Here is a 15,270-nt window from a genome sequence, read left to right on the forward strand (position 1 = left end):
CTGTTTAAAAATATCCAAGAGGGCTTCCCTGGTGGTGCAGTGGTTGAGAATCTGCCTGCCAATGCAGCGGACACGGGTTCGAGCCCTGGTCTGGGAAGATCCCACATGCCGCGGAGCAACTAGGCCCGTGAGCCACAACTACTGAGCCTGCGCGTCTGGAGCCTGTGCTCCGCAACAAGAGAGGCCACGACAGTGAGAGGCCCGCGCACCGCGATGAAGAGTGGCCCCCGCTCGCTGCAACTAGAGAAAGCCCTCACACAGAAACGAAGACCCAACATAGCAATCAATCAATCAATCAATCTTTAAAAAAAAAAAAAAAAGAATCCGCAAAAAAAAAAAAAAAAAAATCCAAGAATGCTGCATTGTTGGCTGTTTTGAAACAATCAATTTGCTACAATGTGGAACAGGATGCTTACCAGACACAATTACCGTTATACTTCACGTTGTTTATTAAGCATTAAGTCACATGACAGAACAATTTAAAGACCATGGATATAATCTCAAGTCCCATAATTATAGATCGCCCCGGAAAATATTTCAATAAGACTTTACCACCACTGACAACTTCAGGGGCACAGAAACTGATGATTTTTTAATCAACAAAAGTCACAGCCAAATAATGAATAAAAGCTATATCCACTGGGGTTAACTTATAGCAAATATTTCTTCATTGGTGAGAGGCTGAACAGATGTAATCACGAGGTTCTTTCTGGATAACTTTGGAGAAAGAAGCATGGGCCACATTCAGACTTGCTTCCATGGAGCTGGGATGATACATCTTTTCCTCTCATTCCAGTATTCAGATCACTTCAACTTTTGATCTCTACAGGGAAAGAAAAGAACATGAATATATGGCTGTATTCAAAAAAATGTAAAACTCATTTCTGCCACTGAGATCAGCAGACGCTACAAATCAGGCTCTCTTCCCCCGGGAGAGGCTTTTACCAGAACAACACTGATTACATGCAATAAACATTTGGAAGACTTAGCACTGTACATAACACAAAATAAAACGAAAATTAAGTTAAATATTTTTAATTGTTTACTGAGCTCTTAATATGTGCTTATGTCTCTTTTAGGCACTGTATAATGTACTGCTAGAAGAGGACAGGCTGCTAAACGAGAGAACAGCTTAGACTGTGTCCAGAGGACGTGGAGAGAAAACGTTTGTCACTGCATTCATCAAAGCTGTAGCAGTGGTTACTGAGACCATCTCCATCTCCATCAGACTCTTATTCATCTTTATTTCCCCCAGATTTTGCACAATTCCTGGCAGAATGGATGTTTACTGGCTAAATGATTGAATAGATTAGTTTGATCATGCTGTAATAAAGTAATATATATATAATAGGTTATATAGCACATTAAAAAAGTGATTTTTAAAGGATTCAACTAACTGGTTGATTGAGTCAGGCTACTGTGGGTAAACTTGGCCAAAATACTCATTATCATCTTTTTCGTTTTCTCCAAGCATGTACCTTTAACAATGAAGCAAATAACACCTAATTTTAAAATACTAAATAAAATAGTGTAATTGCACACACACACACACAAAATGTAAAAATCAGAACTTTGTATATTCCTCATTTGAACACAGAGAAGGAGTATACTCTTTCTCCAACTGTACAATGGAAAAGAGTTTGAACTGGAAGAAATGAGTTTTTATTGCCAATCTGGCTTCTCTATGATACATTTTATTCATGTCAACTAGAATCTTGGTCCAGTTTCCTACCTTTTGTCAAATAGAAATAGTTCCTTCTTTCTCTCAGAACTATGACCACTGGATTTGATATAACCTTACATAAGCACAAGTAAAACCAAGGTATTAAGATTTTCATCACTCTAATTAATTGGACCAAAACAACACACACGCATTGTGATTTACTATTGTATCCTACATTTTTAAAAAATTAAATCCTTTTGTTTTTAGCTTTGGACTTGATAGCAAGTATAGTGACTCCACAGTAATTGTGACTTCTGTTGGAAACATGCCTCTGTTTCTGATCATCTTTCTGAGCTACAGTCTCTTTCTGTGATGTTTGGGGCATATGGGAATAAGATATGATGAGATACACAAACATAGGGCTGCAGAAATGTTCCTCTGGAGTGTTTGCCTGATGTGATTTTGTTTTGAATATATCTTATTGCCCTCCCCCCACACACACACCCACCACACACACCCATGCTTATTGAGGAGGAGTGGAATAATCTGGAACTATGGGCTTCTCCCAAACACCTTTCAGAGATGCTCAAGCTGTAACTGTGGCATTGCTCTGGGAAGGGTGGCCCCCCAGGTTACGAGCATCCGACCTTTAGGAAAGGGCTTTGCCGAGCCAGGAGAAGGACCTGGTGTTTCAGGACATGTCCTGACAGATGAGGTAGGTCTCTGACCTCACAGGTCAGAAGGCTGGATGGACCTCTCACATAAATGTAACAGTATTTAACTTTTGATTTTTTTGAGCACTGTAGTATCTCAAATATTCACAGTTAAAATTAAGAGCCCAGAAGATCAAGTTGCATGCAGTCAGTAGACTAATTCCATTGCACACTTAGGTTCTGCATCCCCTGTGGGTGACGACAGATGGGCAGTGAGCAGGAAGAGAGAGAAAGAGAGTCAGAAGCTCCCACCACCTGCCTCCTCCAAGTGGGGCAAAAGGCAAAAAGACAGAAAGCAAGACGGTGGACAAACTCTAGTGGAATGATTCCTAAAATAGCTTAATGCCGAGGCTCTGAAGACTCTTATGGTTCAATAGACATCATTCCAACCTGTTGCCAACACTGCGTTTGTGCAGATATTTTCCTTAGAAGTCGCCTGCCCGCTGTCTTCAGGGTTCCTGTAACTGATGCTCAGTATTCTAGACATTTCCTTTCTCTGAACCGTCATGAATTTGGTCCTTCCTGACAGCAAACCAGCAGTCATGTCAAATTCCTTTTTGAATGTTTTCATTCATTTTCAGTTATCTACCATTTGCCAGTTTAATGTATAAGCGTGTTGTGATCGTAAGTTGCCTCAATGCAAACTGAAGAAAGCTGGGGGGAAATCATAGGCCTATGTGATTGACGGTCTCGAATAAAAAACTACAAAGCAGAAATCTATCAAAGTTACTAAAGATTCACTACAGGCTATGTTCCCTCCACTTCTCCGGACCAGACAGGGCCTGGTTGTTGTTTTTTTCTTTTTTAATGGAAAGTATTTTATTTTATTTTATTTAGTTTTTGGCCACACTGTGCGGCATGTGGGATCTTAGTTCCCCAACCAGGGATCGAACCCGTGCCCACTGAAATGGAAGTGTGGAGTCCTAACCGCTGGACCACCAAGGAAGTCCCGTTAGGGCCTGGGTTTATCCCCCTCTTTATATGGTGGAGGAAATCTGGCCCCCGCAGCACGGCTTACCCGCCTTTTCCTCCCTCTGTGCTCCCAGCAGCTCGGTCGCCAGCCCTCGGATGTGCTCCCAGGCCAGCCGCACGTGGGCCGACTCCACCGTGCGTGAACAGATGGCAAAACGCAGCACGAACTGGCCTCTCAGGTGACACGGAACCAAGTGGATTTTCCTGGCACTGTTTATTCTTTCCAGAAGAGCTTCGTTCAGTTTGTTGGAGCCCTGCAGGGATTGAGAGAGAGGGCGGTGCTCAGGTCTGTGGGGACCCAAACACTCACCACCAAGTGAGGCCAGCGTTGGGTGACACACAGCCCCAGATCAGTGAGGGAGACCCCTCACCACTGGCCTTTCATCTGCAATGGTAGAAAATTCAACTAAGTGATCGTTACATGGCCCTGAAAGACGGCAGCCCTCCCACAAGACAACTTCTTCATGTTCTAGTGTGCTGTCAAAAGACGAGCCTTCCGTGATCCAGGTTTTTAAAGAAAAAATGAAGATTCCTACACATGTTATCTACAAATTGATGAGCTTAAAGAGAAGAACTGTTTAATGGCACCAGTGAAGAGAAACATTCAGAAGAATTCTCAACAGTACAGTAAGTCCCCTGCATACGAACTTTCAAAGATGCAAACGTGCATGTCCAATCTCGTAAGTTAGTTCATGTGTCTCGCATATATCATCAAGTGCGTGCATCCTCTACAAGTGGTTGTGCTTCTGTGTATTTTACTGTACAGTACTGTACAGAGTACAGTAGTACAGTATCTATATTTCAAGCCCAGGATGTCTGCAAGCAAGCCTAAGAGCAGCGGTATACAGCCATTTGTGTTAGTTGGGTATCTAGGCTAACTTCATCGGACTTACAATCAAATTGGACTTACGAATGTGCTCTCTGAACAGAACTTGTTCCTAGGTAGGGGACTTAACTGTACAGAAAATGAAGCGTAATAGTCAACTTCTTGCTAGGATCTGGGAAAACTGCCCATGAACTATGGACCAAGGGACCACTGGTGGACCCCGCTCTGGAAAGGAGCAGCCCAGCAGCCTTGGGCAGGGAGACTGGGGGCCCACGCCTCACACTAACTGGACCAGAGGGGAGACACGTGTCACACAGACCTGGGAGCCGTCCCTCTCCTGCCTGGTCAGTCCCGTTACTCCTCGTAGTTGCCCCCAGCCCTCTCGGTCTTCATTCTGTTTCCAGGCAGTGACTCCACCCCCACGCGCCTCCTAGTTGTTGCAGAAGGGCCTGGAAGTGGGGCCCAGAGTCCTGGGCCATGTGACCCTCAGTGGATTACAGTGTTCCTGTTCTTGCTCCGTCTCAAGGGCAGGGAGGATGGTGGGAAGGGAAGTATCCTGGTCGGCCGGATGCTGGACACCGGCCTTGTGTCCGCGCAGGGCCTCCCGGCCACTGGCTGATGGCCTGCATGGGGCTCCAGCTGATGCCCCGTGGACAGTGCATGGGCCAAAGGCCACTCAGAAACTGCTGACGTGCACCAGGTCCAGACAGAGCTGGATCTGCTCGAGGATGAGAATGAGAAGGAAGAAACGATGGTATGAAAGGATGGAATTTCACCAGGAAGACTTCACAGAAGAGCAAACACCTGAAAATTACATATGTAGGCAGTAAAAGCAAGTCGCTTAGGAAAACTTTGCTTGCCATTTTCAAACGGATTGGACAAGATATATTTTCTACGAGATAGAGGCAAAGAGCCAAACAGAGAAGTCAGTCTGAGATGTAACAACAGAAGCAACAGCAAAGACGGACTGAGCAGGTGCAGAGTGGGATCAGGTAGGCTGGCTGAGATGAGGGGGGGAAGGAAATTGGTGCCATGGCAACAGCTTATCCGCTTCAGGTCAAATAAAGACCATGCACACGTTGAGCCATGGATGATGGAGAGGACTTGACATCCAGAATGGGCAGCCATGGGGCGAAGAATAAAATAAAAAGATAGCAGATGTGGGGGGCAGAAAAGTGAGGCATGACGCCTGGATAACTTCCTCCCTGAGGAGAAACTGGATTCGTGGAATGGAAGTAACAAGTTTCACCAAAGATATATTTTGCTTTCTGAAAAGCCCCTGGGTTTCCTGGGCGGGAGGGCACACCATGCTGCCCAGGAGAAGAGTGGGCAGGGCACACACAGGCGGCTTTGGTGCCCTCGTAAATGAGCAGGAGAAAATAAAAGTCTTGACTTTGACAACATTACGCTCAGTGAAAGAAGCCAGTCGCAAAAGGCAGCATATTGACGATCCCATGGACATGACTGTCCAGAGCAGAAAGATCCACAGGGACAGGAAACAGGTCCGTGGCCCGAAGGATGGGGGCTGGGGCGACTGCTGGTGGGTGTGGGCCCTCTTTGGGGGAAAATGAAGATGTTCTGAAGTTAGATTGTTGTGAAGGCTGTGCAACCCTGTGGATAGGCTGAAAATCATTGAAATGTGTACTTTATATGGACAAAGTGTATGGCACGTGGATTATATCTCAATAAAACGGCTAAAAATTAAAGAATTTAAATCCTACAGGAACACTGGCAGTAGAAGCAAAAATGACTGATTGATGGCGAGCAAGTCAAAGCACACTTGCCACCAATGCCAGCACGAACTGAACTGCCCCATCCGGTCACCCCGGGGACCTTGCGCCAGCCTCTGCACACCTGTGCTCAGGTGTCTCTGAGTGACGTGCTGCAGGGACCTCACGTCTCCCTGCCAGCTCTTGTGTCAGGACTCTGCTCTCCCTCTCCTGCTTCCAGGCTTTTCCATGGCTGGTTCCTGCCAGCCTTCAAAGCCCCAAGAATCACTGAGGGGAAGGGAAGGGGGAGCCAAGGGCCATGTTTGGATGGGCAGCGCCTTGCCAAGTCGACTGAGCCCATGGCCCCTTCTCCTGCTGCCCTTCGTGGATTCGGACAAGAAGGCCTGTGGGTGGCGTCAACTCTGCAAACAGAGAGCCAGCCGGAGAGCAGGCAGGGCGCTAGGCCCCAACCCGGCTTCCCTCACACAGGGCAGGTTACTAAGGGGCCTGTGCGTGCAGCTCCTCTTGGGGTCTTTGGAGCAATGTGGTCATGATTCCCAGCAAAGGTGGCTGAGGCCCTCAGGCAGCAGAATAACCAACCCCAGGGACCAGCGCTCCTCCAGCCCCTGCGTGCGCACCAGCAGCCTGAGGGTCATGTAGGGGTCAGCGGGTCCCGGGTGGGCCCAAGACTGGCTTCTCACAGGCTCCCAGGTGAGGCCCATGCTTGTCTGGGGACCATGCTCGGACCAGTGAGCCCGTGGGTGGGTCTGTCCTTGGAGGGTTCCAGTGGCAGGGATGGATGGATAGAGAAGATGGCAAGCATCCTCGGGCCGGGTCTACACAGGCAAGAAGTCTGAGCACCAGTGAGAAGAGTGGGTGTCCCGGGAAGTCAAAGCAGGGAGGTGGGAACAGCAGGCTGGAAAATTCGGGGGGAATCCACGGTCTCTGGGGAGCTCAGGCGAGTTTTGGAGCATGGACATAATGAATGAGAGTTTCCTCTTTGTCATATTCAAAGGAAATGCAGACGACTAAGTCGACTTGGACGTACCTTTAGCCGGAAACAGACCAGCCCCAGAGTGACCTCTGCACAGATTTCAAAGCGGGGGTCCTGGTGCACCAAGGCCTCGAATTCGTGGGACAGCTGGACGTGCTGCAAAGGGAAGGGACATCTGTCTGAGTTTCTCATCACCACTTGGTTCAGAGCTATTAGACTGCATGTCTAATATAATTCATTGATAAGCTTTAGCCATTTTCTTCAGTACTGATGTCACCCACTCCCCAGCTGTCCCCGTGCAGGTTGAGAAACTGCCTACCAGAAGAAAAGGGCTGAAGTCTTCAGAAAAACACCCCTTGTCATCTTCTGCGCAGGGGACCGTTTTCATCCCACCAAATAATCTTTTATAATTTTAGGATAAATGCTGTCAAGAGGGGTTTAAACATTCCAGAAGAGAAACAGTGGCCGATGTTGGCTGGGGCGCCGAGCACTTCACCATCCTGCTGTCGTGCTGACCCGCGACACAGGGAAGGACACCACAATCACGCCCATTCTGCAGACCAGGAGACCGAGGCTGATTCTGATACCAGAGCTCCAGGTCTGCCGCTGTTTGTTACTCCACAGCACCTGCCACCGGAGGTGAGAACCTCACCCCTCCAGGGCTGCCTGCTCCCCCTGAACCCACCCCCTTACTAAACGCCTCGATGTTTACAGAAACCAAACGCCGATTCACACAGTATGTGATCGGAGAGCCAGCTCGCCCGGGTCTCGGCACACATGGAGCACGTCCTAAACCCTGGTATCCAGCGCGGGGTCACTGGCAGGGGCCCCAGGAGCATCTGAGCAGAGATCGTGCTGCTCCAAGTGTTGGGACAGACACGCCGTTTGAATGAGTGGCCCCCGGGCCCGGGACGACCTAGAGGGCTCCAGAGACTGTGCTGGCAGGGGTCCCCTCGAGCTGGGTCCTGAGGAGCCGCCCATCTGCCGGGGTGTATGGGGCTCCGGCCACTCAGTCCCCTCCTGAGAAGGCAGGGCTGGTGCCTCTCAGGGAGGCTTGCAGGGCTTTTCAGGAAGCAGCAATGTGATCACACCCAGCTTCCCCTGAGCTTCCAGCTGGAATCATCGTGGCGAGATAAACCACCTGGGTTTTGCCTTCTCTCCCCAGAGCAGCTGCATTGTCATTACTTTTGAGCACAGGTCCTGCAGTGGGGGAGAACTCGTGAACTCATGCACACGCCTCTCCTAGTTCTCTTCCGCACAGAGAGCCTCCAGGCGCTTTATGGCCCCCAGAGCAGCCTCGTAAGACAGATGGATGCTTGTGTGTGCGGCACCACAGGGGCCCCTGCCCGCTGCCACGTGCCCTGTCGCAGGGGAGGGGCCTGGGGCCGCCCCCCCGCCACCCGAAGCTGCACTGTCGCCAGAATGAGACACTGCAGGCTGCCCCGTCCCCGTGATGTCTGAGGACCTCTGTTCACCAAGGTGGGCCCACAGTGAGGAAGGACAGCAGGATGGGAGCGCCTGGCTGGAAATCGGCAGGCCTTCTGCAGCCAGTTAAGGGAGCAGACCTCCTCTGGACTCAGTGTCCTCGATTGTTAAAAAAAAAAAAAAAAGCAGGGTATACACACTACTCTACATAAAATAAACAAGAAGGTCCTACTGTATAGCACAGGGAACTCTACTCAATATCTTGTAATAACCTATAATGGAAGAGAATCTGAAAAAGAATAGATATATACGTATAACTGAATCACTTCGCTGTGCACCTGAAACTAACACACCATTGTAAATCAACTATACTTCAATAAAATTTTAAAAAAACAAAGCAGGGTCGTGGGGCTTAGAGTCGATCCAAGGTTCTCACATTTTAGCATACATCACAGCCACCTGTTTGCTTGCTAAATAGAGGTTGCTGAAACCCACTCCGAGAGACCAAGGTCGTGCATGTGCTTCTGGCCGGGGGTGCGTTGGAGAACTGCCGGGCTGGAGGGCATCCAGCCCACCCAGCCCAATCTCTCCCATTCTGGCAGTTTCCTGGAGAAAAACCTACTGCATCCTCATTACCGCCATTGAGGACTGGACCTCACTGTGGGCCAGCGGTGGCTCCGGTGGCAGCTAAGAGTGTCTGTCACTTCGACAGTCTGCTGGAGTGATAACCTTCAGTCCCCGTGAAAGTGTCTAAAAGACCCAGAATCGTGCATTGAGCATCTTACAAATGCCCTACTCTCAACAGCCCAAACTATCCCTTAGAGTGGTTTATGAAGACATCTTACTTCCTTTCTAAAGTCTAAGACCTCCCTAATGTCACCCGGATAAATAATGAAAACAAACTCACCTTGCGGATATAGGCCTGCAGTCCCTTGACTCCGTACATCCTGAAAACAAACCACATCTTCAAAGAGCGGAACCTCCGGCCCAGCGGCAGCTGCCAGTGCTGAAATGAGACACAACGCGGCACATCCGTGAGGGCTATGCTAAGGGCTGGTTTCCTTTTTGACTCATGGCCTTGTCTGTTTCTCTTGAAGGCCCTGGAGGACACCTCCTCTGGCTGCCATGCCGCATCCTGGATGGCAAAGCTGACAGCAGTTGAGTAAGCGGTCCGGCAGCCGGAGGCTCTCTTTGCAAAGCTCCGTGATGCTCGTGCAGGGCACACGGGGGCCAGGCCGGTGCTAGGCTCGGGAGCCATCGTGAGCAGATGGGGGGAGGTACAGGCCTGCCCCACGGGGCTTACGACCCGGTGGGGGTGGGAGGGGGGCTGTTCACTGGTTTCTCTGCCTACAGGAAAGAGGACGGGGGCAGCAAAAGCCCACACCCTCTGCAGCACGCTCCCCGTGACATCTCAACACCATTCTCTAGAGCAACATGCATCCTCTTCCTGCCCCACAGGCCACCGTGGAATGACCTGCCAGACGCTGTCACCAGAAAACACATCCATCAACATGCGGGACGTCTCGTGAGCTTTCCCTAGTTTTTCCTGAATTTGTCAGCTGCCCAGCTGTGACACTCTCCAATGGTTGTAAATGTACCAAAGCAAGCAAGAGAGGACACAGAGGGGAGAGAAGTGAGGGGACATTTGGGAAGATAAAATAGTGGCACTTCATTGGGATTTTACACATAGTCACGTCCTACTGGAAATTATAAAGGAGGTGCCGAGGGGGACTTTCCTCCATCTTTGTTTACTGGAGTAAAAAGGGACACAGTTTGAGTGTTCATTCCACTGTCACCCTAAAATGCTGTCACTACCTCTCTGGAGTGGGGTAGATTCCCCGGGAGCAGAGGTGCCCTGTGCACCCAGCCTTTTCCCCTCACCCCCGACCAGACGTAAGTTCGGAGAGGAGGGGCCCCAGGCTTGTTTGCCATTTGATTCCCAGCCCATCTCCCGGCTCACCGCAGCTGCCAGAGCAGTGCACGGCTCCTGCCTGGGGAAGGAGGCTTGTCACCAGAGCAGCCAGTTAAGAGGCTGTCGTCTGAGCGCTTCTTATGCCCTCTGACCCTTTGCTCTCCCACTGTCCTGGGGATGCCAGCTCCTGGCACACAGCCTGAGCACACAATGGAGGGACCGCCCCGCCTTACAGAGGAATCTTCCAAGGAGCACAGGCCGCGTCATTTCCTCCTAACCTGAGCCCTGCCATCCGTGGGCTCAGCAGAGCTGCTCACTGCCAGGCCCGATCGCTAGTTAGGACCCAGTTAGAGGGTGTCCTCTTGTGGGACCCTGATCCTGAGAGGACCGGGAGGCTGCAAGAGCTACAGCCCATGACAGCGCCCCGCACTGCATTCATATTTTGGATTACCACGGACCTGGACTCAGGGAAACAAATCTCCACTTACCCTGTAGTCAGTGATAAGCCCTGGAAAAGAGAAAGAAAAAGGAAACAGAAAGGAACCATTAGACACATTAGTTGATTACATGTCCAAGTCTTTTCCATCATCTCCTGAACCAGACATAAAATCACCGAGGGCAGGGCTGGGTGTTCCTTGAGCCACTTCCCAAGGTAACAGATTCAAGGGCGGGGGGGATTCCAGAGAGCAGAGCATAAACGAAAGTGCCGAATTATGAATGGATTCCCATTCATTTCACTTTCTGCACTTACATAAGCATGAAAATCTGAGCTTTCTCCTTGTGCCCGGTGGTAAATTGGCATTCAGATCCTGTACAGCCTTCATCATGCCTTCATTCATGCGTGGGAAGGTGAATTTGTGGTATAAAGAGCAATTAGAATGTAAAGAAGAATCAAACTTTTAATGGGTGTTCATCTCTGTATTCTCAGATCTTAGTCTGGGTTCTGGCGCTGAGCAAATACCCAGTGGGTATTCTTCGAGTCAGTTTCATTATCTGGGATTCAAATGGCTTCACACGGGTTATGAACTCGTTTGCATTTTAGTCTCCCCTTGTGCCAAAAGCTGTAAAGCCAAGGATGGTATGGAGGAAAGAACGCTGGACAAGGAATTTCGTAGACAGAAGTTTCTGCGTGGTAATCTTGGGCACAGAATCAGGTGGGGATTAGAAAGATGCGTTTTGGACCCCTGATCCTCCAATGTCGTCCAGAGGAGGCTCGCTGTGGCTGGCGAGCATACCTGGCTCCCCAGGTCAGATCAGCTGTGGCATGGCCTGGCTGGCCCTCACCGAGGTCAGCTGGCATGAGCCGTCCACCTACCACAATCCGCCACCCACTCTGATAGACTGCATTGGGTCCACTGGGCACAGTGTTAGGGTTAGGGTTAGGGTTAGGGGTTAGGGTTAGGGGTTAAGTTTAGGGTTAGGGTTAGGGTTAGGGATTAAGTTTAGGGTTAGGGTTAGGGTTCTGGCTCACCTCTTTCCTATCTTCCAAATGTACAGTTTTATAATGAAAGAATTCATCTGAAAAGTCTATATACCAGGTGTGGCCACTCTTTTCCTATCATCTGCATTGTGACAGAAATTTCTGTCATAGAAAAAAAAAAATCCCACTTTTTTGGGTCACTCTTTGGCACGAGTCCAGTGAGACAACATATGTAAAAGTGCAAAGCAAACATAAGGGTGTACGGGAGCCGTAATCACTCCCACTGTTGCTGCCCTAATGTTGCTGCCACAGTGCTGACCCGTCAGGGGAACAGCAGGGAGAGTCCCCTCCAACTCCAGGGGTCTCAGGTGCTAGCAGGAGACACATGACCAGTGAGCACGATGGCTTCACGTGCAGTGAAGGAGGTGTGGGGAGATGTGGGTTAGGGGCAGACAGCAGGCGGAGGGCACCTGCTCACATCGAGAGGCCTGGGAGGACCCCTGAGTGGGAGACTTTTCTCCTGGATCCCAGTGATAAGAGGGAGGCGTCCCAGTGGCCCACAGGAGGAACTGGGCAGCAGCCTGGGGAGCTGCGGGGTGTCGGGGGAGGGGCAGTCCACGTGGCAGTCCTGAGTGGGCTTTTCAATAGTTAAATAATGAAGAGATTTCTTTATTGAATAGAAAGGATCTTTTTAAAAAAACCCTCTAAACATATTTCATTTCAAATTACAGCAGGCTTCGCAGGAAAGTGAGATCCAGCCAGATAAAATATACCCTTATATCCAGTGGCCATAAAAGTTTAAAGTTGATTTTGGGTGATTTACTTGGTAAACACAAAATGGGTCATTGCTTTTGTTGATTCATAAATTTTGGGGGGGAAAAAGTACAAATAACTAAGATTGTTCATCTTTAACAGCCATAGCCAATATTTCAATCAGAAACTGCCTTTCTATAAACGTGGAATAAAATTACACTTTTTAAAAATTCCTGGAGCAATGAACTTTACTGAGATGGCTTAAACTCATTCTAAGAATTCCTTCCTTTTTTTTTTGTTTTTGGCCATGCCACACGGCTTGCGGGATCCTAGTTCCCTGGTCATCAAGGATTGAATCCAGGTCCTGGTAGTGAAAGCGCTGGGTCCTAACCCCTGGACTGCCAAGGAAGTCCCGAGAATCCCTTCATTGTTTAAGAGCAGCATTGTGCTAACTGTCATGATGACTGTGGTTTTCATTATTCAAACATGAAATGCATTTTTAAATAGAAGAGCTTTGGCAGCTGGCTCCTAATTTCTCATGGCTTTATGCCAATGCCATTTTTAAAAACTAGACTTTATTTTTTTAGAGCAGTTTTAGGTTCTGAGCACAGCTGAGCAGGGGGTGAGTGCTTGTATCCGATGCGCCCCATGGGACGGTAGGCAAGTTTAAGAAGGCAAAACCGAGGTCTGATCTTTCCGTGGAGACCGCGCGGGCTGGGGTCTGCATGGGAAGGAAGGGGCTGTGCCTTGACTTGTGTCACTACTGTTCAGTGCTCCTGCCACAGTCATCAAAAGTGCCTCATCTTCCAGCCAGCCCAATTTCTGCTCAGTTCGTGGAGGGTGGGGTCACGTGATCTCTGGCGTCCCTCCCATCACTAACATCCACTGTTGTCTAAGGAAACTCAATGAGACAGTGGCAGAAGTTCCCAAAGACTTGGCCTGTCCTTCCCTCCGCGGGGTCCCCGGACCCCATGGTGGCCGGCATGGCACCTGCTGGTGGCCATGAGGGCTTCGGAGAGTGAGAGAACCCTCCCCCACCCGGAGGCTGAGTCCTATAGGGACAGACAAGCATGTAAATCACCGTCCCCAGCGCGTGGATTACAGTGAGTGGGCAAAGAGGGACAGGGGTGTCTGTGCAGGTCGCCTCATGCATTTTATCTGATCAGGATCTCAAGTAATCCGTAAGGTTTGTTTTTTTTACTAGGAGACTTAATTTTTAGAGATCCGCATTTGTGAGTGGATCCTGCCTCAGCCTTGCCCAGTTTTCTCTTCCCTCCCCAGGCCCCTGTCCCAGCTGTTTCTTCCCCTGGTGCCACTGGTCTAAGCGATGCAAACTCTCTTTAGGGCAGTCATCATTTCAAAGGCTCGGCTCAGGAGGTGCCCACGCCCGTGTTGAGGGCCGTGTGGCCCCTCCGGCCCTATGGGTGCCTCCCCCAACCCTGCCCCAAACAGTGAGGAGAAGAGCCAGGACCGCGTCTCCATCACCACCCCCGCTCAGGAAGCAGCTCTTCCTGGCTCTGCACCCGGCCCCCTAGGACCAGTCTGTGGACATGACTCTGGGCACCATGGACGCAGCTCTGATGGGAACAGACTGGAGAAACAAGGCCAGCGGCTTACCTGAGTCCTGGTGGCTGTGCTTTAGGTACACGGGGTCCAATTTAAAGGCTCCGGTCAGGTCAGTTCTCTTTTTCACCCTGTTTTAGAGAACAAACCAAGGGGCTTAACGAGAAGGCGTCTCAGGTGGGCCTGCACGGCCCTCGCCTCCTGTTCCTTCTCCCGCTGGGTTCAGGCTCCCCTGCTCCCCGGTCCCCTCCCTGACACCCCACTCGGCACGCATGCCCCTCATCTGCACCCCCCGTCCCCTGGCTCGGCTGTAGCACAGCATTAACCTCCAGAGCTCCGGGCCCCTGAGGTTGGGGGTACGTGGTATAATAAAACTAAGTCTTTGGTCTTTATTCCTGGTCCAACTAGAATTGCGCCGAGACCTGACGTTGAGTCTCCATTTTCATTTAGTTAGGACTTCTGGAATGGCTTCCAAAAAATTGTACCCTTTTCTTCATAAAAATCTACACAGGTTTTGATATATTTATTCATAGTAACCTTACATCTTTTCTTGCTATTATAAAAAAATATTTCTTTTAAAAATTTTACACGTGCTACTTATCGTATATGCAAATAAATGCAACCTTAAAAGTGCTGTGTATCTAGAAATCTTGCTGTGTTCTCTTATTAATACTTTCTCGGAAGATTCTGTTCTCATTGAAGACACTCACACCATCTGAGAATCATGAGTTTTGTGGCTTCCACTGTAACCCTTACTTTTACTTCTGTCATGTCTTACTGCACAGGTTAGGAAAGCACAACACTGAATAGGGTGTGTATTAAGGGAATTGTAATTTTTTTTCCCAATGTTAAAGGCAGTTTTTCTAATATTTCACCACTGAGAATAGGTTTGCTGTAGTTTTTTGGACGATTTTTTTTTTTTATCAGATTTGGAAAGTTCTCTTCTGTTCCTCTTTTACTAAGAATTATAGAATTTTATCTAATGCTTTTTCCGTATCTAATGAGATGATAACTTTTCCTTCTCCATTACTGTTAAACATGGTCATGACATTTTAAAATCTTTTAATATTTTTAAACCACCCTGGGATGTCTGGAATGAACACATTTTAGTCACGATATCCCATCTTTATTTTCCCCTTAAACATTATTGAATTTTATTTGCTAAAATTTACTTGGAATTTCCACATGTAATTTTGTGAGCTTGTCCTGTAGCTTTTCTTTCTCAGCTTCTCATCTGGTTTTGGGATCAAAGTGACACTGACCTCATGATATATGTCCCCCTTGCTGGTCTCTGAATTACATTTATAATTAGACCTATAG

At 48.9% G+C, this 15,270-nt stretch overlaps 1 protein-coding gene across 1 annotated transcript in view; it reads right to left on the bottom strand.

Moving 5' to 3' along the window:
- Nucleotides 1-468: 468 nt before the first annotated feature.
- DDC (dopa decarboxylase) overlaps nt 469-15,270 on the bottom strand; it is an 81,634-nt gene continuing 66,832 nt past the window's right edge. The window contains exons 10-15 of the mRNA XM_068549869.1: nt 14,005-14,081; nt 10,703-10,722; nt 9,210-9,308; nt 6,932-7,033; nt 3,395-3,602; nt 469-823 (exon numbers count right to left, since the gene is read on the bottom strand). Coding sequence (XP_068405970.1) covers nt 810-823; nt 3,395-3,602; nt 6,932-7,033; nt 9,210-9,308; nt 10,703-10,722; nt 14,005-14,081 — 520 coding nt within the window. The 3' untranslated portion in view covers nt 469-809. The remainder of the gene's footprint in view (nt 824-3,394; nt 3,603-6,931; nt 7,034-9,209; nt 9,309-10,702; nt 10,723-14,004; nt 14,082-15,270) is intronic.

The sequence above is a fragment of the Eschrichtius robustus genome, chromosome 8, assembly GCF_028021215.1.
Source record: "Eschrichtius robustus isolate mEscRob2 chromosome 8, mEscRob2.pri, whole genome shotgun sequence".
Lineage (NCBI taxonomy): Eukaryota > Metazoa > Chordata > Mammalia > Artiodactyla > Eschrichtiidae > Eschrichtius > Eschrichtius robustus.